General features: G+C 44.8%; 1 protein-coding gene across 1 annotated transcript in view; it reads left to right on the top strand.

The window, feature by feature from the left end:
• MEGF6 (multiple EGF like domains 6) overlaps nt 1–22,656 on the top strand; it is a 384,175-nt gene that overhangs the window by 42,902 nt on the left and 318,617 nt on the right. Inside the window, exon 3 of the mRNA XM_036746355.1 lies at nt 8,398–8,507. Within this exon, the coding sequence (XP_036602250.1) occupies nt 8,398–8,507 (110 nt within the window). The remainder of the gene's footprint in view (nt 1–8,397; nt 8,508–22,656) is intronic.

Raw genomic sequence — 22,656 nt, forward strand, 5'->3', positions numbered from 1 at the left:
GGTCATTCCCATTCTCTCTCTCTCTCTCTCTCTCTCTCTCTCTCTCTCTCTCTCCATCCTTCTCCTCTCTCTCTTTCTCTCCCTCTTCCTCTTCTCTCTCAGTCTCTCTTTCAATTCTTTTCCCCTTCCTTCTTCTTCCCCCCCTCTCTTTCTCTCTGTCTGTCTCTGTCATCAGATAGAACCCTGAAAACTCTACACACATGCACACAGACACACACACACAGACACACACACACAGACACACACACACACAGACACGTGCACACACACACAGACACGCGCACACACACACAGACACGTGCACACACACACAGACACGCGCACACACACACAGACACGCGCACACACGCAGAGACACACACACACACACACAGAGTACAACTTGCTATTTGCTGAGGTCAGTTATGTCACCGACGGGTCTGGATTAGGCACCAAGTATGTTCTGGGCTCTATGCTTAATGTCTACACAATTGCCAATATTTCAGGGCCCTATGACTTCATGGGTGTGAGTATGCTCTGGGAGATAATATATTAGACAACTTCATCTCAGCCGCATTATTGAATCCATACCCCCCCCCCAAAATAATTGGTACTACGATATACCCAAGAAATGTTCACCCAGCCTTTCAGTCAATTAGTAGTGTTTATTAAGATCTGGCAATGTGCCAGGCACTGTGATGGGTGCTGAGGATACCAAGACAGAAAGGAGACAGTCTCTCCCCTAAAGGGCTTATATTCTATCAGCCGAATGTACGTATATTTAAATATATGCAAATTGTTTTTAATTAAAAAAATTTTTTTTTTGCTTGAAGACTTGAAATGAGGAGAGATCTCACTACTTATTACCAACTGCAGGCCAGGCTTCTTTTGAAAACTCTGATCAGTGGGAAGTGGTTCCCCCCCCCCACCCCAGACATTAAGCCCAAATTTGTTCTTTTGCTGCAGTCTCTGCTTGGCAAGCATTCACATGGTAGTCAGAAGAAGCACTACAGGAACACTCTCGAGGTCTCTCTTAAGAACTTTGGAATTGATTGCATGACATGGGAGACACTGGCACAGGACTGCCCATTATGACATGCCTATATCATAGAAGGTGCTGTGCTCTGTGGGCAAAGCAGAATTGAAACAGCTCAAAGGGAACACAGGATGCGCAAGTTTAGAGAATCCACCCCAAATTTGTGCCCAACCTGTGGTAGAGCATTGTGAGCTTGTATTGGTCTGATCAGCCACAGTTGGACACGTTGAAACTTGACCCTAGCATAATGATGTCATTTTGGTCCTCTTTGAGAATGAAGGACCACAACCAACCAACTAACCAGGTTGCTCCTGATTCTTTTCTTTGTGACTGAGCAGAGTTCATCTTCCACCATGAGACAGCCCTTCAAATATTAGAAGACTGTTGTGGTGCCCCTCCTTTGTCTTCTCCTGCTGGGTAGACATCCCTAAATTCTTCAGCTGATCTTATTCACTCAGTGGTCCTTTATTAATTAAGGTCTGGCACTACATACGCTAGGAGACAGGGAGACAAAGGAAGAACCTGAAATATTACCTGCCCTGAAGGAGTTTATATTCTATTCACGGTTAGGAGATAACAGGATCCTAGATAAAGCTGGGAAGGCACCTCTGAGGCCATTTTGATCCCATTTCCTTATTTTACAGATGAGGAAACTGAGGCCCAGGGAGGTGAAGTGACTAGTCAAAATGACAAAGATAGTATCAGAGGTGGTATTTGAGCCCTTTGGATAACAAATTCACAGTCCATTTCTCATCCTGTTTTCCAAAGTCTTTCTAGCTCAATAGAATTGGCCAGAACTTGTTCTTAGGTAACATGGCCTTTTGGAGTTCAGGTTCTCTTTCTTGCCATGATAAAGGACTAGAGGTGGGCTTTAATGGGGTAGGTTTATGGGTGTGAGCAGGACCTTTCAACACGACAGGGTCTTGGTCAATTTCCATTGAATTGATATAGGAGACATATACGAGATGATCTGTAGCCCCAAGTTGCTTACATTCTAGCGGAGGTGGAGAAACAAAACTAATACATATACACAAAGCCTGAAACACAGACGATAATAAATGCTTGCTTAAGTGATATGAATTGTTTAGAGAGTAGTACAGGATAGTCTCTAATTTGAAACCTATGATACGGATTCTAAGTACTTTGGGAGATCAGTGAAGGATTGTAGTGATCATGGAAGGGGTAGGACTCCAGGTGGTCCTCAAAGGATGGGGAGGATTTGGATGGGTAAGGGTGGGGGGATATGGATATTCATCTCGTAGGGGAAGAAACCCCAACTTCACACAGAAGTGGGTTAGTGCTGTTCTGTTTTCCTGGATTGACTAAGTCTTTGTCATGTACACTGTCTAAACTCCACATTAGAGCAATCATCTCCAATATAGTTTATCAGCATCTAAGATGGGGTAGCATGCTCGAGTACTCACTAATTCAGGCCCTGGTCCTTGCCGGTTCTCTAAGACATGACCCTCAGATAAACTTTCTGAGAGGAACTGATTGATGACAGCTCTTCAGACAGAAAGTTACTGAGTGATGGTTGAGATGGATGCAGTGCATTTTTTCTTAGTAGATAATTTGAATATAACTGCTTTCATGACTTTGAAGGTTATTGTTTGGAAATTTCTGAATCAAAGACCTATTTTTAGACTGTGGGATCATGGTACATGAACTCTTCATGTTATATTTGACCCAATGTGGATTTTGCATTTTTCAACCTATGTTTGAGATAAATCACTATACATGAAGAGGCCTCAATTTCAGACAGGGATCCAGGTGAGAAGCCAGATCAGATCAGATTAGAAGAAGCTGCGTACTGGAGAAATATCGTAGAAGCCAATAGAAATGATAGACTGACTGTAGGTGGGCACAGCTGACAAAGAGGCTCAGTTGTTGATGTGGGGAGCTGATCTGATTAGAGGAAAACTTGGCTTGAAAGAGCTGATTGGAGGAAGAGAGATCCTCTGCTATGCTCTCTAGTGCCATCTATTGCTGGAGAGAAGAGAAGCCCTTAAAGTCTTGCCTACATTGTTCTTTACTTCATTCTATGGCTTTTATCTTAAAGCTTATAGAGATCAAAACCTGAATAGCTTTGTAGATGCCACAAGGAAAGGGAACTGCTTTTCAGTAAAAGAAGGTCATACTGCCTCAAGGACAGACTTGGGTAGGTCTGAAAACCCTGGGATAAGGCAGCTGTTATTCCAAAGAACTTAATTATTATACTTCATAGGCTCAGGAGTAGCAGAGAAATGATGTTGTTCAGCAGAAGAGAAGACCGGCTCAGAAGAGAAGTAATCTCACCTAGCAGGCGATGGATGGTACACTATACCTTAAAAACACCACCAGCCTCCAGGCCTATTGTCAGGAGTTGTGAGTTGCCTTGGACATACGGAATTCTCTCCTCATGTGTTTTGTGCTCCCTCTCCACCCATGGATGCAGTGGTTGGGAGATTGTGGCCCAAGTTTCTGGATGGACAGTCATGCTTTCTATAGTACTCCTTTTGCCTTCTACTTAGTAAATGCTATGTTGTGATTATTTTTGCTTTTCCCTCCTTGTTTCATAAATGTTTCATGTTTGGGTTAATGGTATCATTATGACTAATGAGTGTAAACAGAAAGTACACTGACGGGGGCTCAGGAGCTATAGCTATGAGGATAGATGTGCCTTTCCAGTTGCTTAAGGGTTATGCCTAGAAACCTGGGTGTGAGTTGTAGTAGCATGGTGATTGTGGGCAGCCGCTCCTTTGGAAAAACCTCACCAGACCTATTGGTATTAGTGCAGTTGAGAGAGAGAGAGAGAGAGAGAGAGAGAGACAGAGAGACAGAGAGAGAGAGCACTACACAAAGACAAAAAAATAGAAGTCTTTGTCCTCTGGGAGCTTATATTCTTCAGGGAAAGACAAGGTGTACATATATAAATATTTTTTGTTTTGGCCTGGACCCATGATTTCTTCTGTGTAAGGGGTTTTAGCTCTGTGTATCAGAGGTGTCAAATTTGTGGCCTGAGAATCCCAAATAGATTAAATGTAATTGGGAAATGCTTGACAAAATAAAGAAAAATACAGAAAAATATAGATAATGTTAGTCTGTGGTTTTCTAAGTCAATATCCTGGCTTCAGGGACCTGTTTCTCTTGGACACCAAGTGCTGATCTGCATTTTGCCAGTTACAAGAGAGTTGCCTGGACACTAAGAGGTTAAGTGATTTGCCTAGAGTCCCGTAGCTGCTATGTATCAGTGACAAAACTTGAACTCAGGTCTTTCCTGCAGTTTTCCTGACTACAAGGTTGATTCTCTATGCACCTCTCCAACCTCTTCTATGGAATTATGTACAACGTAAATACCATACCATGTCATTTTGGAAGGAGTCATTAATATTTAGAGGCAGGTGTACAGGTGGGACTCAGGAAAGGCTTCACACAGAGGATACTGTCTGATCTGAGCTTTTATGGATACTTGGGATTCTCAAAGACAACCCATTTCTTGAATGGGTGACATTCTGTGTGTAGATATAGGAGATTGTGTTTGGAACAACAAAAACTCCAGTCTTGTTGGACCATAGTAGTGTGGGAAGGAGATTAAGGAATAATGAAGATGGATATCGGGGTTTTTGAAGAATCTAAATTTAACCCCTGAATTGTAGTTTCATTTGGCAATTTTAGCTAACTGACTGTATGGGTATACAGAGACCCTTGGGGTGGGGGAAGGAAGACTCCGCAAAAGTCTCTCTTCCAAATGAATAAATAGCCTGGGCAAGGCTCTGGGGTGGCCCAGTTTCAGAAATGTCTCGCACTATAGAAGTCAAACTTCATTGAGGTGAGTGCCAATCTTGTGAAACAGCTTTTCTCCCCAATATTCCACAGGTAGGATTTTATGAGTACCTAAAATTCCATCTCCAGTGGCCCCCCCTACCCTGCTTGGCACAGGGGCAAATGCTCATGTGGGCTGGCTGCTGTCCTCCCCTAAGCTTCCATTCTAAGGCAGCTTGGTCTGTTTACTGCTCATACTTATTACAGGGTACTGTTAGAACAGTCTAATGTCCCCAAGTACTGCCAGGACAACTGATTAGGGGCATTCTAGCAGGGTAGAAAGGGTCCTGGATTTGGCATGGGATGACCTGGATTCAAATACCAGCCTCTCAGACCAGTGTGAATTTGGGTAAGTCACTTCCTTTCCCTGGGTCCCTGCTGGAGGGGGGATGGGGAGATGGGACTTGATGACGCTCATGGTTTCTTAGGTTATCTCCAGGGTCCTTCTGACCTTCATATTCTACAAATCCAGAGATCCTTGGGACCATGGGACCATCATCTCTTCTGAAAAAGGGTCCTAGAAAAGGAAAATCCTTTAAGGAAGTCCAGGTGGTACAGTACAGTGGGGAAAGCATTGGATTTGGAGTGGGGAGGACCTCTGTTAGAATCCTAGCTCTTTGTGACCTTGGACAAATCGCTTTAGATGTCCTCATCTGTAGAATCATGGGGTTGAGTTCAATGATTTTCTCTATGATCTATGTATCTATGCTCAAGCTGGAAAATATGATCTGATGATGCTGGTGATCTCTTTGAGAGTATGCCAGTCTAATGGAATGACAAACGCCCACTGTGCCAAGCTCCTGGGCAGAGTTTCCAAGGGGTAATGCATGGAAGCTGACTTTGCAACAGTTGCTGGGGGAGCTTGCTATCTCCTTCACCCCACTCCAGGCAAGCCCTTTGTAATCCTTGGAGAGAAATGGTTACCCCCATCTCCTTCTGAGCCTTCCGCCCTTACACCATAGTTAAAGTTGTCTTGTGGGTTCTCAGCATGTTCTTGCTTAGGAACATATGAGAATATGAGAACAGAGACAGAGACAGATAGATGGTGATTTTCTGAAGATTTTCTTTCCAGCCAGACCTAGCCCCTTCCCTCCCTCCATTCCCCTTCTCTTCCCACTTCCAGGGTCTCCTGATTCTTGGCCCATCCCGGCTTTGCAGTTTTAATGAGAGGGGAAGTAGTTCCTTGAACTCGTGGCTCATCAGCAGAGCTCAAGACCATGGAAACCTCAAAGAAAGGGTTTATGATGGAAATATTTTCTGGGGGTGGGGAGCCAACGTATGGGGTGTGGAGAGGGATTTTCCAGAGCTGTTTGGGAGATGTGGGGAGGGTTGTATAGGGATAATGGGGATTTACCATATGGGGCAAAGCAAATTTTAACTAATAATAGTAACTGAGAGTAACATGTGGTTGTCAATGAGGCTTGGCTTTTGACTTTCCAAACTCAAGCTCCCCTCGTCTTTTCTACAAGAATGGAAACTGTGATATGGAAATATAGCAGTGAAATTGGCCTGGAGTCACTCTTTTACCCTTGGAAGTCACAAGGATTGGAATCTTTGGCAGGAAGGATGACTTAGCCCATCCTTTGGCCTCTAAACTGAAGTGCCCCTACCCTGTCATAGACTCGGAGATAGCCATTGTGCCCATCCAGTCCTCAAGGGGAATGTTCTCTGGCTTCCTTCAGTTGCTTATGCTCTGTTCCTTCAAAGACCAGCTTAAGTCACTCCCCCCTTCCCCCAGCCTCCTTCCCTGAGGTCTTCTGTGACCACACAAACCACATTGATTCCCTCCTTTTCTGAACTCTAACAGCACCAGGGAGTCATAGAATCCCAGAATGTCACATTCAAAAAAGGTCCTTAGTACAGAGCATATTAGAGCTCAAAGAGACCTTTGAGTAGAGAATGTTAGAACTGGGAGGGCCCCTAGAACAGAGGATTTCAGAGCTGTGAGGGCCCTTAGAACAGGAGATGTCGGAGCTGGGAGGGCCCTTAGAACAGGGGTGTCGGAGCTGGGAGGGCCCTTAGAACAGGGGATGTCGGAGCTGGGAGGGCCTTTAGAACAGGGGATGTCGGAGCTGGGAGGGCCCTTAGAGCACAGAATGCCAGACTCCACCCTCTTCTTCTTGCTAGATGCTATTATTATCTGTATTTTATTACTGAGGAAATCAAGGTCCATTGAAAGGAAGTCAGTTGCCTAGGATCACACGGCTTGGCAGGGTGAGAGCCAAGACTTCATCCCAGGCCTTCTGAGTGCCAGTCTGGTGCTCTCTTCACGCCATGCTGTTCAGCTAATCCACCCATTGTCTGCGCTCTGGCATTCAGTGGTTGTTTGTGTTATTTCTCATGTCTTTTCATATGTATTAGTCTTGTCACCCCAGATGGACCGTAAGCTCCCCAGAGGCCAGAATTGTGCCTCATAGGTCTCTAGGTGTTCAACAAAGAACTCGGGTAATTCTGTTCAAAAGCCTGTCTTAATTAAGCCCCTGGTGGTTGGTTCTTTAATGGAGGCTGTCCAGAGAGAATGAGCTAGGCTTAGCTCCCATCCTTGGGGACTTTTAAATCTAAGGCAGGTACGCAGACCCAGACAGAGGAAGCCGTGACTGTGGGCTCGGGGCTTGTTCCATCCCGTGGCTGGAGCTGCTGCGGGGTCCATATGAAGAGACTTCCTTTCATGGGTCTCCCAAACCATGCATCTTCCTTGTCCCACTCTAGAGGCGGCAGGTTCTGGGAGCACAGGACTGTAGATTTAGAGCCAGAATAACTTCTAGTAGTCATCTAGTCCAGTAATAACAAAACAGAATGGGAGAGTGGACTTACCAGACCCTCAGAAGGAATAGAATGGGGCGTGCCCACAAGAGTCCAGCTCTTTTGTAAAACAAACAAGCAGAGAACCAAAAACCAAATGTCCAACACTAGGAGGTAAACCCCAGATCTAAGTAAATAATACATTCTGAGTGGGCCAGACAGATATCAGGGTAGAATAAAAAAATATAATGATGCTCAATGGATCTTTGGAGCTGGGGAAGACACAGCCTGGCTTATTATGGAAAGAGTAATAGATTTGGAGTAGAAACGAGGTGGGTTCAAATCCTGACTCTGCCACTCATTAGCGGTGTGATCCTGGGCGTGTCCTTTAATCTAATCAGGCCTTAAATTGTTCTACATTGAAATGAAGGAGTTAAATTAGATGACTTCTAAGTAACCTCCTGGCATTAAATCTACCATCCTGCAATGCGAGGACGTGACATGGAGGGGAGATGTCTTGTAAAAGATCACACAGGAGAAGTAAAGGGCAGAGCTGGGATGGATCAGAGCTTCAGAACTGGAAAGGATCTTGTATCCATGGAGTCCAGCCCCTTCATTTTACAGATGAGGAAACGGAGGTCTGGGTAGGTTAAGGGACTTGCTCAGGGTCACACATCTAGTAAGTGTCTGAGGCAGAATTCAAACTTGGGACTTTCTGATGCCGATTCCGGTGGCTTATCCGCTCTCTTTGCTCTTTGAGTCCAGCTGCCCTGTGCAAGATAATATTTCTCTCCTCTCTCCCTTATTAACTCCACCGCCCCACTTCTTTTTTTTTTCAGGACTGCTTATTTCACAGACTATCGGCAGGTATACAGCATGGAGTATCAGACTGTCTATAAGTGCTGCCCAGGATGGTACCAGCTCAGTAATGACGAGGGCTGCCTTTACCGTAAGTCCCCAAGCCCCTGCTGCCCACCCTGGGATCTGGTTCATATTACCCCTTCCCCCTCCCTCTTTCTTCTCCTTCATCGCCACCCCCGCTCCCTCCACCTCACAGCTGCAGCAGACACTATAAATCTCCAACTCATAAAAGGGAGTTTCTAATGGGGGAAAAACATTCTCTCCAGCCTCTCCAGACACGGTCAGATATTTTTTTTTCCCTGGGCTTTATAGAACTTCCTCACTCCAACATGTAAAGGTTTCTAGGGCCTGTTCACTTGCCGACTCGGTTTGCCAAAAACTATTAAAAATAAAATAATAAAACGCAGGAGTAAAAGAAAAAAACTCATAAATTCCCCAAACACCCGTCACTGGCAGAAGCTGTGGAAGGAGTAAGCTGGGCTGTGATCAGAGCTGTCACCGTGTAGAACATGACTTGTTGGCCGTGAAGGGAGGGACTCGGCGGACCGGATTCCGCCTTGGCCAGCAGGCTCACTCATTCCCATTTTCCCTCATTCTTTTCACGTCTTTCAGATGGCACCAGGACTCTGGCCTCCCTGAGCTGGGCCACCTGTCGTGACAGGACAAACTTGGGCCAGAAGCACTCCCCGACCCATCAGAGTGGTCCCTGCCTTGGTCTTGCACCCAGGACCCAGGTCCCCAGTTACTTCTTAGGGTTTGCTCCCTATTTCTCCTCAGTAACCCTTGAGCCTAGTGTAGGACAGTGTGATCAACTCCCCTTATAGTTTGGAGATGCTGCCATATTACTCCATAAGAAGAAAAATATTCTAAAGGTCCTCCCTTGATTTCTTGGGCTCAGTTCTTCAGAGAGGTTACTGCAGGGAGCCTCAGGTATGGGTCCCTCATAAGGCAGTGCAGTGGAGTGGTAAAGAATACTGGATTTGGAGTGGAGGATCTGGGTTTAAATCCCAGTTCCACCATTTAAGATATATGTGACCTTAGGAGGAAGGAAATAAGTATACATTAAGCACTTACTAAGAAAGGAAGCAAGTATTAAGTACCTTCTGTGTGCCAGACACTCTGCTAAGCATTTTACAAATATTATATCATTTGATCGTTACCCTGGGAGGTAAGTGTTCTTCACTTGACAGTTGAGGAAACTGAGGCAGATAGAGATTTGTCTGTTGCCCAGAGTCACACAGACTAGTAAATATGTGAAGCCAGATCTTCCTGATTCTAGGCCCAGAACTCTATCCACTGCGTCATCTAGCTGCCTCCCGAGGAAGGGACCTTAAAGATTGTCTCTTTCTGACTCCTTCATTGTTAGAGGAAGAGGCAGCTAGGTGGACTAGGTGGCTCGGTGGATAGAGAACTGGGCTTGGAAATCAGGAAGACTCATCTTCGTGAGTTCAAATCTGGTCTCAGACACTTAATAGCTGTGTGACCCTGGGTAAGTCACTTAATCATGTAAGTCACCTGTAAAATGAGCTGGAGAAAGAAATGGCAAACCACTCCTGTATGACAGAGTCAGACAAGACTGAAACGACCAAACAACAAAAATGTTCCAGGTTTTGTGCTCAGCACCGGGGACAAAAAAGCTTACAATCTAATTGGGGAGACAACAAACAAAAAATATTATACAAGGAAGTTAAGTATAGGAAATAACCAACAGAAAGAAAACACTAAACTTAATAAAGATTGGCAAAGGCTTCCTGGAGAAGGTGGGATTTTAGCTGGGCCTTGAAAGAAGCCAGGAGATAGAGATGAGGAGCGAGAGCATTCCAGGCATTGGAATAGCCAATGAGAATAGCCAGAGCTGAGTGTCTTTCTTGTGCTAGGAACAGCCAAGAGGCCAAGAAAGGTAGGAGACAGGTGCCATAGTTTCTGATTAATGTAGGATCCCTTTCTGGTTATGGACTGGGATGGATGTGGGAAACTTGAGTGTGGTGTTGCTTATTTGAGTGTACTCTGGCCCTTGGAAAAGTCCCCCCAAAATGCATGTCTCCTCTTCTCCCTACCTCCCTTCAAGTTCTGTGGACATACGCCCATTATTTCCAGGTAAACACTATAGTGTTTAAGGCAAACACTATTCACTGCTAGGAGCAGTGAATGCATGCATTAATCGCTTATCTGTAAATGGCAGATAAAGCTGTACAGACCCCATTCCTGCTCCATGGGAATTTGCTGTCTCCACCTGGTCCTGCTTCAGGATTTCTTCTTTCTGGCCTCCTGCAATCTTCCTTCCTTGACCGATGACTCTATTTAAAACAATCTCAGTGCTAGCAGGGACCTCAGAGGCCTTCTAGACTAATTCACATCTCAAACACAAGTCCTTTCTAGGATACCCTGACCAGTGGTTGTTAGGCCTCCTACTAAAGACCCCTAATGATGGAATCAATATGCATTTGTTAAGTATCTGCTGTGTGCCAGGCACTGCGCTAGACCAAGATAAAAGAGAAATAGTTCCTGCCTTCAAGGAGCTGACATTCTATTCGTGAGATAACATACACCCTCTGGAAGTACATGCAAAATAAATTTGAGGTCATTTTTGATAGGGAGGTACTAGCAATGGGATGGATCAGGAAGGGCTGCATGGAGGAGGTGTGATTCGAAAGAAGCTAGATTTTCTAAGAGACAGGCGGGGGTGGGGTAGTTGGTGCAGAGACACAGAGATGAAATGTTGGGTGTGAGAAATAGCAAGCAGGACGGTCTAGCTAGAAGTGAGCCTGCAAAGATCATTAAGTTAGGTGGGAAAGGAAGGCCAAACTCAGTTATTAGTGCATTAAGTGACAATAGAAGTTTAAAAAAATCTTTGAGGTAACAGAACTGTCAAGAGTTTATTGAGCAGGGGAATGCTTTTGGAAGATCATTATGGCCCCCATGCAGAGGATGGATTAGAAAGGGGGCAGACTCCAAGCAGGGAAATCAATTAGGGGGTCAATGTAGCAGTCCAGGTGAATGGCGAGAAGAGAAAATGAGGCAGGTGTGGGACATGTTGTGCCATGGCAAGGCTGAGGAAGAGAGGGGAGCCTCGCTCACTCGTGGGAAAACTACCAACCTCCCATTCCACTTTTGGGCATCTCTGATTGTTAGGGAGTTCTTCCTGATAGCAAACCTTGCTTCCACTCCTCACTTGGGCTTCTCCCCTCTGGGGCTAAGCACAAAGCTAATCCCTCTTCCACAAGGCTCCCCTTTAGATACTTGAAGATAGCTGTCATGCCCCTCCTGTGTTTTTTCTTTGCCAAGCCAATCATCCTCATTTGCTTCAACTGGTCCTTATGTAGCACTGAGGCCCTTCCCCATCTCTGAACATTATCTAGTTTGCCAGTGTCTTTCTTAAAATCTGGTACCTGGAACTCAAGGCAGCTATCATCTGACTGGGGTAGAGGATGGACGTACTATTGTGTCTTTCCCTTTGGACACTATGTCTCTTTTAATGCAACCTAAGACTCCATGTTTTTGGCCGCCATCTTGTATTCTTGACTTGTATTGAACCTGAATAACCAGACCTCCCCTGTATTGCCCTCTAAAGTTGGGGAGACAGTTTGGTCCAATAGAAAGAATATTGGCTCTGCTCTTACTACTTGTGTGAATTGCTTAATCCCTGAGCTTCAGTTTATTTATCTATATGATGAGAAGTTTGGACTAGATGGCTTCTCAGGTCCCCTTCTAGCTTTAAGCTTATGAAGTAATTTTTAAATATTTGTCTTTTCTTTTCACACTGTCTTCATTTCCAAATGTATCCCTCCTTTCTCCCAGACCCAAAGGGCCATCCCTGCCCCATCCAGCAGCCTCAGGCAGAGACTGGATGACCACTTGCCAGGGATGCTGTTGGGTACACAGCAGAAGAAATGTCTTTAGAGCTCTCTTCCAACTCTGAGGTTCTATGATACCCAATATTTTATGATTCTCTTGTCTTTAGTTTTCCTTATATGTCAAATAAAGATAATAAACCTGGTGTACTCCACAGGGTACTAGGAAATCTGGGTTCAAATCCTGCCTTACACGCTTAAAATCTGTGTGACCTTGGTCAAATCACTTAATATCTATAGGTCTTGGTTTCCTCAACTGTAAACAGAGAGCAGTTGTACTTAATGCCTTCTAAAGTCCCCTCTAGCTTTAAAATCTATGATCTATTTTCTGCCTACCTCATATAATGTGAAAATTTTAAAAATGTCATAGTTGATAGCATGGTTCTTGCAGGGATCTAGCTAGCTGAGTTCCAGTCTCTCTTCTGATGAGTAGAGGTTGCTTTTGGAGGTTCCTTTCCCCTGCTTACGCAGAGAAGAGTGGGAGGTTAGTTAGGTTCAGGTGAAGGGTCTAGGGAAGATGATACTAGCATCCTGCCGCATTCAAGAGATCAGCACATGTGTCAATGGGACTGTTCCCCAGCTGAGCCAATCGAGGGGTAGGCCTGCCCGTGAAATGAATTACTCCACATTATGTAAAGTGAGCTCGAGCAGGGCACAAAGATAACTGGAAGCTTGGAAATTATTCGCTCAGCTTTTACCAAGCTACGCTTCTATTCCCTGGAAGAAATGGCCAGCCCAGCTGGATCGAGGCCTCCCAATTCTGGCTAATTTCATGGTTAGGAATTGATGACTCAGCTCATTTTTTTAATTAGAATTAGGAGATGTGACACATAAAGGGGAGGATTATAGCTGTGACAGTCAGGGCTGTGCATAAAGAAGACAATGACCTTAACCTAGGGATTGCCAATTGGCGTCTCCCCATGGGGAAAGTCAAGGGTGTTTGGGTCTGTTTCTAACCTGATGCTGGGGATTCCTGTGGCTGTTGCTAAGACTCAGAGCCCAGCTTGCCCAGGGGCACACATCCTGCTCTTTCACCCCTTGCCTGGGCTCGTGCCAGAAAAATGGACGCAAGCTCCTTCTCTTTTTGGTCCTCATTAGTCAGATGGAAGAGAGAGGACCCCTCCATGCACAAGGTAACTTGTGGGGGTGGTGATGGTGGCGGCGACATTGAACACATCCCGGGAAATCAACAGATATCTTATTGTCTAAATTCTTTTGGGGTAGCTTGGGGTGATGGAGAGGAGGCAAAAAAAAGACAGGATCGATTGCTTTCCAGTAAAGGGAATAATTCTGGTCCAGGGAGGGAGAAAACAGAGGTGAGAGAAGCCTTTAGTGATGGGGCCAAGGGAGCCTCCATGGGGGGGATGAATCTTTAGCAGAGTGCTGACTAGCTTTTGTCCATCTCCGCAGAAATGATGAGGGTGGGGTTAGTGAATGGCTGGGGAATCCATTCCCAGACAGCCCCAGCCTCTTCTGCCCAGGGAAGTCCCAGGGGCCCCTGCAAACAAAGCTTAGTGCATATTTAGGCATTCCCAATAGGCCCATTGCCGATGAGCTGTGAGAACGGGTGCTTTGCCCCTTTATTCTGCTTGGATCTCCGTTCCCCTAATACTTCCTCTGTTGGTTTTTTTAACTTAGGGTGTCTGAGAGGGAACAAAAGGGGTCGTGTTTAGTTGGGGGAGGAGTGGGGATGAAGAGAAGCAGACATCAAAGCCTGTCATTTCCGTTTGGTGGCCAGGGATTCCAGAGTTAGCCCAAAGGTGGATCATATAACCAGTTCAAAATAAAAATCTGGGTTCAAGTAGGGGGGAGGTGAGGAAGGGAGGGCTGTTGATGGGGGAGGGCGGAGGCCAAGAGAGGAGAGGAAGTGTTAGTTATGTCTAAGAAGGCCAGGATTCTTCTTGGTGAGAGGTAGCCTAATACGGCGGTTCCTTCCACGTGATGTCCCGTTTCCCATCTCTGTGCCTTGGCCCAGGTTGTCCCCCCATGGGGGGAATGCTTCTGTCTCACCTCTGCCTGTCAGGGGCCCTAGCTTTCTCCAACACTCAGCTCAAGGGCCACCCCATATATGTAGCTTTTCCCGAGTCTTTCAGTGCTAGTGCATCTCTTTAAGGGAGATGATGGTAAATGTTTAACAACCGGCTTCACCACCTCCTCCCCCAACTGCCAGATGTATCCAGACATACTTTTAAATTTAACCTGCCTTCTTCATCCATCTCTTTCTAGGCAATCGACAAACTAATAGATCAATCCCTGATCTGTGGAGTTTGCTGATTTCCCGTGTATAAATGCTCACCCTGAAAACTTAACAGTCAGCTCTCATGAGCAGGCTTCAGCACACCTCTGCTCCCGTCCCCCCTCCTTATTAACTTAGGTCTATTTTACTTTATATATGCTTGTATGGGTGCATGTTATTTGTACTTTACTTTATATATGCTTATATGGCTGTATGTTATTTCCCTAAATTGACTGTAAGCTTTTTGAGGGCCGGAGCGGTTTCTTTTCTTGTCTTGTATCCCCAGCACAGTCCCTGGCACATACTAGGTGCTTAAATAAATGTTATTGATTGATTGAATCACGGAATCTGAGAGTCGGGAAGTAGCAGCGAGCCATGTGCAGAAGATATCTCTACTGAAACATATCTGAAAAGTGGTTGGTTGGTTGTGAATGGGTATGATGGATAGGGATTTGAGAAACCTGGTTTTAGATCCCAGCTCCAACACTCATTGAGCTGTGTGGCATTGGAAAGTTAGTCTAGACCTCTGTCTGCTCTCTCATGATGTCTCGTTGGGGAAATGTGTGGTGGGTCGCATTATAAAGGTTTGCTTGGGGGCTACTGGACTCTACAGTGGGGCCATGCAAGATGGCACCCCAGTACCTGCAATCTAAGTTGTCTCTCCATTTGGCTAACCCTGAGTGGCATTCCTAGTATCAGTTTGAGGGCAAGCTTTACCTAGCCTGTGGGCATCCCTCCAGGTCATATTGTTAGCTCCAACTGCCCCAGAAAGTGGGAAAAGGTACAGAGGGAAAATTAGAGAAAAGGAAGAGAATAAAGGCATAGAATCACTGCCATGATGTTGAATTCCTTAGCAGCAAGAAAGGGAAACTCTGCACTGCCTTGTTGGAAGAAAGTGCCTTTGTGAGATTTTATCTTTGGTTTAGATGATACAGTGGATAGAGCACCAGGCCTGAAGTCAGGAAGATCTGTATTCAAATCTGGCCTCAGACACTCACTAGCTGCGTGACCCTGGGCAGGTCACTTAACCCTGTTTGCCTCATTTCCTCATCCGTAAGATGAGCTGGAGAAGGAAATGGCAAACCGCTCCAGTATTGTGGCCAAGAAAACCCCAAATGGGCTCAGGAAGAGTCAGTCATGACTGAAATGACTAAACAACAAAATGGATAATGAGGCATAGAAGCGGTGGCCTCAAGATGAACAGAGTCTTAGCTCAGAAAAGGGGATACCTTGATGATGGAAGAAGGTACAACAAGTCACAGGCCTATAACGGGAAAATCAATTAGTCCAGGGGTTCATAGACAATCCTGGTCTTGGATGATCTGGTGAAACCTAAGGGCCTCTTCTCAAAATCACGATCTAAATGCATATGATAAATTACAGAAGAGTACAAAGGAAAACAATCACGTTGACATAAAGTTCATTGACCCCAGAATCCCTGAGATGGTCCGACTCCCTCATTTTACAAAAAAGGAAACCAAGTCTCCAAGATACCATAGGACCATAGATGCAAAGGTGGAATGGACCTTTGAAGCTCTCTTCTCCAACCCCCCTCTTTTTACTGGTGAGTAAACTGAGGCCCAGAGAGATTAAATGACCTGATAGGAAATGAGCAGAGCTGAGATTTCAGCTCAGGTTTCCTCATTTCCATATCCAGGTCTCTTCCCACTAGGCCCCCTGCAAGTGACTTTGAATCTTCCTGCCATCCAACCGGAGCATCTTAGGTCTGGCAGTGATTTGTTTTTTTAGCTAATGAAATGGTCACTTTAGTCACGTAATCAATGATGAACCAAGTATGTCTGTCCAGCTTCAGCACTGTGACATCTCTAAAACAAAATTTATTTAAAAAATATCATTTTATTTGTTCCAATTACATGTAAAGATAATTTTAAATATTTTTATTTATAGTTCATATATTATTTATAACTTATAGATTATAAATTATAATTTATAATTTATAGATTATATATAAATTATAATTTATGGTATTTATAATTTACAGATTATACATATATAAATATATATAATTTATAGATTATGTATAAATCATAATTTATACATTATTTATAATTTATAGATTATGTATAAAATATATTTATATATTATTTATAATTTACAGATTATACATAAATTATAATTTATAGATTATGTATGAATTATAATTTATATATTGTTTATATAGATTATACATAAATTTTAATTTAGTTAATATTTTTCTTTTTTAAATATAATACATGAATAAATTTAAATATTAAAAAAAATTCAAATAAAATTTTGAGTTTCAAAATTTCTCCCTCACCCTCCCTAAAACAGTAAGCAATTTGATTTAGGTTATATATGTCAATCATGTAAAACATCAAATCAAAATTTCTTAACCTTTATTGCATCATGCATGCCCTTTGACAGCCATCTCAGAATAATGTTTTTCAGTAATTGAAAGAATTGTTAAATTTAAGTTAGAGGTTAGTGGAAATAAGTATGTAATTCTTTTTTCTTATCCAAGTTCAGAAATCCTCAAATCTATCCATGGACCCCTTCAGGGTGTGTGTGGACCCCAGTTGTTGATCCAGTGCAACCGTCTTCATTTTTTAGAGAGAGAAACTGAGGCCCAGAGAGTCCAAGGCCACATAAATACTGAGTAGAACAAACAGTCTTCCAATTCGGGTCCTCCCCCTCCAGATTAGGACTCTAACCTGGTACCCTTTGTTGCCTTGTGGGATGAGAGTGTTTTGATTCCCAGACCCAACAGAGTTTTGGAGTTGGCCATCTAGTCTGACCCATACTTGATAAGGAATCCCTGCAGGACAAGTGGTCGTCTGGCCTTTGCTGAAGGCCTCTGGGGAGGCAGTTCCTTCGTCTATGGGATGACTCAATTTGTTAGGAAATCCTGCCATCAATCCTCAGTCTTCCTCTTTTCCACATGCCTGCCATTGTGGCTTCTGGTTCTGCCCTCTGGGGCTGAGCAGAACGTGTCTGCTCCCTTTCCCTCCTTCCCCTCTTCTCCCCTTCCACACGACACCCTTTCTTATACCTAAAGACAGCTGTGTTCTGTTTCCCTGGATCACATCTGCAGTGGGTGAGGAGGGTAGGACCATGTCTGGGAGTCTCCATGTATATTTCCTGGCCTTGAGCCTTGGATTCTTCCATTGGCTTTTCATTAAAAGTTTGGTTTCAGCTCCAGACTGGCTCACAAAAGCCTTCTCATTCCAGAAACGCTGTTTGGTCACACTCCCTGAACCTATACACTTGTTTGTCTCTGTTGCATGTATGACCAGAGCAACCATTTGAAGCAGCCAGTAAAAAATTCCTACCAAGTCCTCTCTGGGACTCCATTTCTACTAGAATCAATTAGATTAGGGCTTCTTAATCTGAGGTTCATGAACTTGTTTGTTTTTTTTCTAAATATTTAGATAACTGTATTTAAATAACATTGGTTTCCTTCGAAATCCTGTGTATTTTGTTTTACGAACTTAAAAACATGATTCTGAGAGTGAGGTCAATAGGCTCCACCAGACAACCCATGGGGAATGATGTAAAAAAAGTTAAGAATCCCTGCCAGACCCTAGGTGGCTTCTATGATTTCTTCTAGCTCTAAATCTATGATCTTATGAAGCCTTCTGGGCCTCAGATTTTTTAATCTCAGAAATGAAGAGGATGAACTCTAGAGGTCCCTTCTGACAAATCCCATGAGCCTTTGGGTGGATAGGGAAACGGGTTTGAATGTGAACTCTGAGTACTCAGGCTGGGAGGCCTTTCCTTGTTAGATCGAAAGGAGACAATGTGACAGAGTGGAAAGAACATTAATTAGAGTCATTTAACCTGAGTTAAATAGGGCAGCTAGGTGATACAGTGGATAGAGGGCCTGGCCCAGAGGCCCTGAGTTCAGATCCGACCTCAGACGCTCCCTAGCTGTGTGACCCTGGGCAAGTCACTTAACCCTGTTTGCCTTAGTTTCCTCATCTATAAAATGATCTAGAGAAGGAGATGGCAAACCACTCCAGCATTTTAGACACAGCTGAAAAATGACAGAGCAAACCTGAGTTAAAAGTCCTTCCTTGGGCAAATTACTCAAACTCTTTGGGCCTTAGTTTCCTCATTTGTAAAATGAGGGACTAGATGGCCTTTAAATCCAGGATACCCTGACTAAGCCTGTGCTTCACTTTCCCTCTGGTCAGCCTGTGACCATGTCATTGGCTTAGCTGCTCATGTGGAAGACCGAGTTGGCTAAACTATAAGCTATTTGAGGGCAGGGACGGTCTTTTTAAAGTTTTTGGGCCTCTTGTATTTGTTGAAAGAATCAGTCAGTTAATAAACACTTATTAAGCACCTACTATGTGCCAGGCACTGTGCTAAACACTGGGGATACAAAAAGAGGCAAAAGACAGGCCCTGCCCTCAAGGTGCTTATAATCTAATGGAAGACAAGCGGACAATTATGTACAAACAAGTTATATAGGGAATAAATAAGAAGTAATTAAGAGAAGGAAGGCTCCGGGATTAAGAGGGGTTGGGAAAGATTTCCTGTAGGAGGTGGGATTTTAGTTGGAGCTTGAAGGAAGCCAGGGAAGCATAAGGTAGAGAGTTGGAGAGAGAGCATTCCAGGCATGGGGGACAGGGTGGGAAAATGCCCGGAGTAGAGAGATGAAGTATCTTGTTCATGGGACTGCCAGGGGACCAGTGTCACTGGATTGAAGAGAAAGGGAGTAAGAAGACTGGAAAGATAGGAAGGGACTAGTTTACCATTTTGGGTTTGATCCTGAAAGTGATAGGGAGCCATGGGAGTTTATTGAGTGCGGGTGGGGGTGGTGGTGAGAGGCCTGGGTTCAATTCCTCCCACTGATATATACTGTCTGTGTGACCCTGGGCTAGTACTAACTGTCTCTGACTATAAATTACAGAGAAGGTGCTGACCTGCACTGAGTGACAGAATTTCCCACCAGGAGTTCCCTAGACCAACGAAATCACAATTCTAACCTCAAAACCAAGATTATTATTTCCAACTGCCTGTCCCTTTGACAGCTAGTGCAGTGGATAGAGCTCTGGGCTGGGAATCAGGAAGACCTGAGTTCAGATCTAGCCTCAGACTTGTACTGACTCTGTGACCCTGGGCCAGTCACTTAACTGTTCTCTGCCTCAATTTTGTCAACTGTAAAATACAGATGATAATAGCACCTACCTCCCAGGGTTATTGTGAGGGTCAAATGAGCTAAGATTTGTAAAGCTCCCAGCACAGTGCCTGACACATAGTAGGCACTTAATAAATGCTCCCTCCCTCCCTTCCCTCCCTCCGTCCCTTCCTTCCTTTCTTCCTTCCTTCCTTCCCTCCCTCCCTCACTCCTCCCTCCCTCCTTCTTCCTTCTTTCCCTCCCTTATTTCTTCCCTCCTTCCTTTCCTCCCTCTTTTCTCCTCTCCACCTTCCCATTAAAGATTCCTTGTGCAGTATTTTGCCCTGTAACCTGGACACTATATAAAGACAGCTGCATAGACCTGCCTTCTAAGTGATGACAATCCTGATTCCACCTCTCCCTGAGATGTGTGCCAGAGGGCTAGAGCCCAACTGTTTGTTTGGTGAGGTGGATCATCTTAGAGCCAGGCAGGGCTCCAGTTATTCTATCTCTTTGATAACTGATAAATTCCGGGTTAGTTCAGTGTGGAATCTCTCCACCTGACTCCAGGACTGGCCACCCTGCTGCCAGATGCATTCTTGGAGAAAGTGGAAATCGGGGCCTGCAAGGGTGCAGAGAAAATGCCTGTGTGGGCATGTGTGTACCTGTGTTCTTGTTTGTGCACACCTAGATGTGGTGTGCTCAGCCTCATTGTGTGCATGCACATGCATGTGTGTGTGTGTGTACGTGTATGCTTGCACGTGTATATGTGTACATGAGCATGTGCCTGTGCACAGCAGGGGTGGGAGAACCTCCAGGAGGGTCATTTTCATACATGAAAATTTCATGCGGTGGTCTCTGGCCCTGGCTCAGCATGTGGCTTCCTGCAGGGTTGGATTTCATCACCTTCCAGCCATCCGCCTTATTCTCCATGGAGAAGGGCTGGGGGGAGGTGTGGACGTGCGGCTTTTGCTGTCTGTCTAGTTGCTATATGCCAGCAAACATTTGCGAAACACCTTCTGTGTTCAGAGTGCTGGGCTGGGCCTGGAGGGAGGGAAATGCTAGGCAGCATGGTCTAGTTAGTGGATAATGTGCAAGGCTTAGAGTGAGGAAAACTCGGGTTCAAATTCTGCTTTGGATACTTCCCAGCTGTACCTCTCTGAGCCTTGGTTTACTCATCTGGAAAGTGGGGGTGCTGGTAGTACCTATCCTACAGGGCTGTTATGCGGTTCAGATGAGATAGTGGAATTATGAAACAACATGAATAAAGATTTGGTTAATAGAAAATGGATGGAAAAAGCCTTGCAACCTTTAGGGCATTATGTAGGTGCTGGTTATTATGTCATAAAACACAGTCCGTGCTCTCATGGAGCTTATGCTCTGGCAGTGTAGGTTTCATGGGCCAGAGCCTGGGCTTGGAAGTTGGTCCTGGGCTGTGTCTTCTTCTTCTGCGGAAGAGGGAAGGAACCCAGAACACCCTGTCTCCGAGTCTCCACTGATCTGATCTGTGAACGTCACGTTTAACAAGCATCTCTTGCAATGACCCCCATCCTTCGCTGAAGCTGCTGCTTCTGCCCCTGTCATCCTCTGCTTCCCTGAGAAAGGCAGGTGGCTGACTTTCCACAGTGCTCAGGTTGTGTGGACTTTCAGGTCTTCTGGTTTTTGGTTTTTCGTAGGAGCTTAGGTTTAGGGTGGGAAGGGCCTTTGGTGTTCATCAGGTGCAAACCTCACACTTTACAGGTGAAGAAACAGAGTCCCAGAGAGAGGAGGGGAGAGGCCATTTAGCCAGTAAGTGCTAGTGCTAAGATTCAGACCTGGATTTCCAGAGTCCCAATCTAGTGATGCCTGCATTAAGCTGCATTGTCTCACATGGTAGTAGGCAGACGCTCATTTGGTGATTTGATTTCAAGAACCTTTTTTTTTTTTTTTTAAATTTGATGAATCTTCTTAGAGTCTCTGATTTCCTCTAAGGCTCAGGTCAACTGTTATCTCTTCTCAAAGGCCTGGTTCCTAGTGCCTTCCTTCTCTTACCATTCTCTTGTATTTTTTTTTCATCGTCTTTGATCAAGCAACCAGAATTTAGTAAGCTTGGAGATAACAGTGACAAAAGTGAGTAAATCTCTGCCTCGAGGTGCTTAGGGTTCCGCTGAATCCCGTGTGAAGGGAGGAGCAGGGAAGCAGAAAGTATAGACAGTTCCTTGGATCTTGGCTGGTATCGTAGGCCCTTGTGGATGCGGCCGGCTGTCCCGACAGTCTTTGGAGAGCTCCGGCTTCCTTGTGGACCTGGCCAACCTCATCTTAGGTGGGAAGGCCATTGGGCCATCCTTTGGTATTCTACAAAGAGCATTCGCTGAGAGGCAGTTGGAATCTTGACAAGTTACTAGCTTTGTGACCCTGAGGAAGACACTTCATCCCCGTCTGTTCCATGGGAATCATGCTCCTACTAAAGTAAATCGCAGGACCGGTACGAGGGGAAATTCCGTTTTAAAGTTTCAAGCCTCATGTGAATGTGGGCAGTTGTTAGTATTGGTATCTTGTCCTCATCTGTTTCTCATCTTGTGTGATAAGAGTTCATGGGGGGAGGGGAATAAACATTGATTAAGCACCTATTATAAACACTTTACAAATATTTTCTCATCTGATCCTCATGATAACCTTGGGAGGTAGGTGCTATTATCAGCAGCCATTTTACAGATGAGGAAACTGAGGCAGGCAGCAATTCGGCGACCCGCCCAGGGTCACACAGCTAGGAAGTGTCTGACGCTGGATTTGAACTTGGGTCTTTCTGACTCCAGGTCTGGCTCTTCATCTGCTGAACCACCAAGCTATTCATAGGAGCAGAGGTTTGTAGCTGGAAGCTACCTCAGAGAGCATCAAGTCCAAATCCTCTATTTTAGAGATGATGAAGCTAAGGCCCACGGATTAAAAAAAACAAAAGCTTGTTTAGGACCCTGTTCCCAAGGCAGGATTCGAACCCAGGTTTTCCTGACTCCACAGTCCAGCATCTTATCCAGTAGGTTATTTGCCTTTTCATTAGAGATGGTCC

This window comes from Trichosurus vulpecula, chromosome 2, assembly GCF_011100635.1.
Source record: "Trichosurus vulpecula isolate mTriVul1 chromosome 2, mTriVul1.pri, whole genome shotgun sequence".
NCBI classification, from domain to species: Eukaryota; Metazoa; Chordata; class Mammalia; order Diprotodontia; family Phalangeridae; genus Trichosurus; species Trichosurus vulpecula.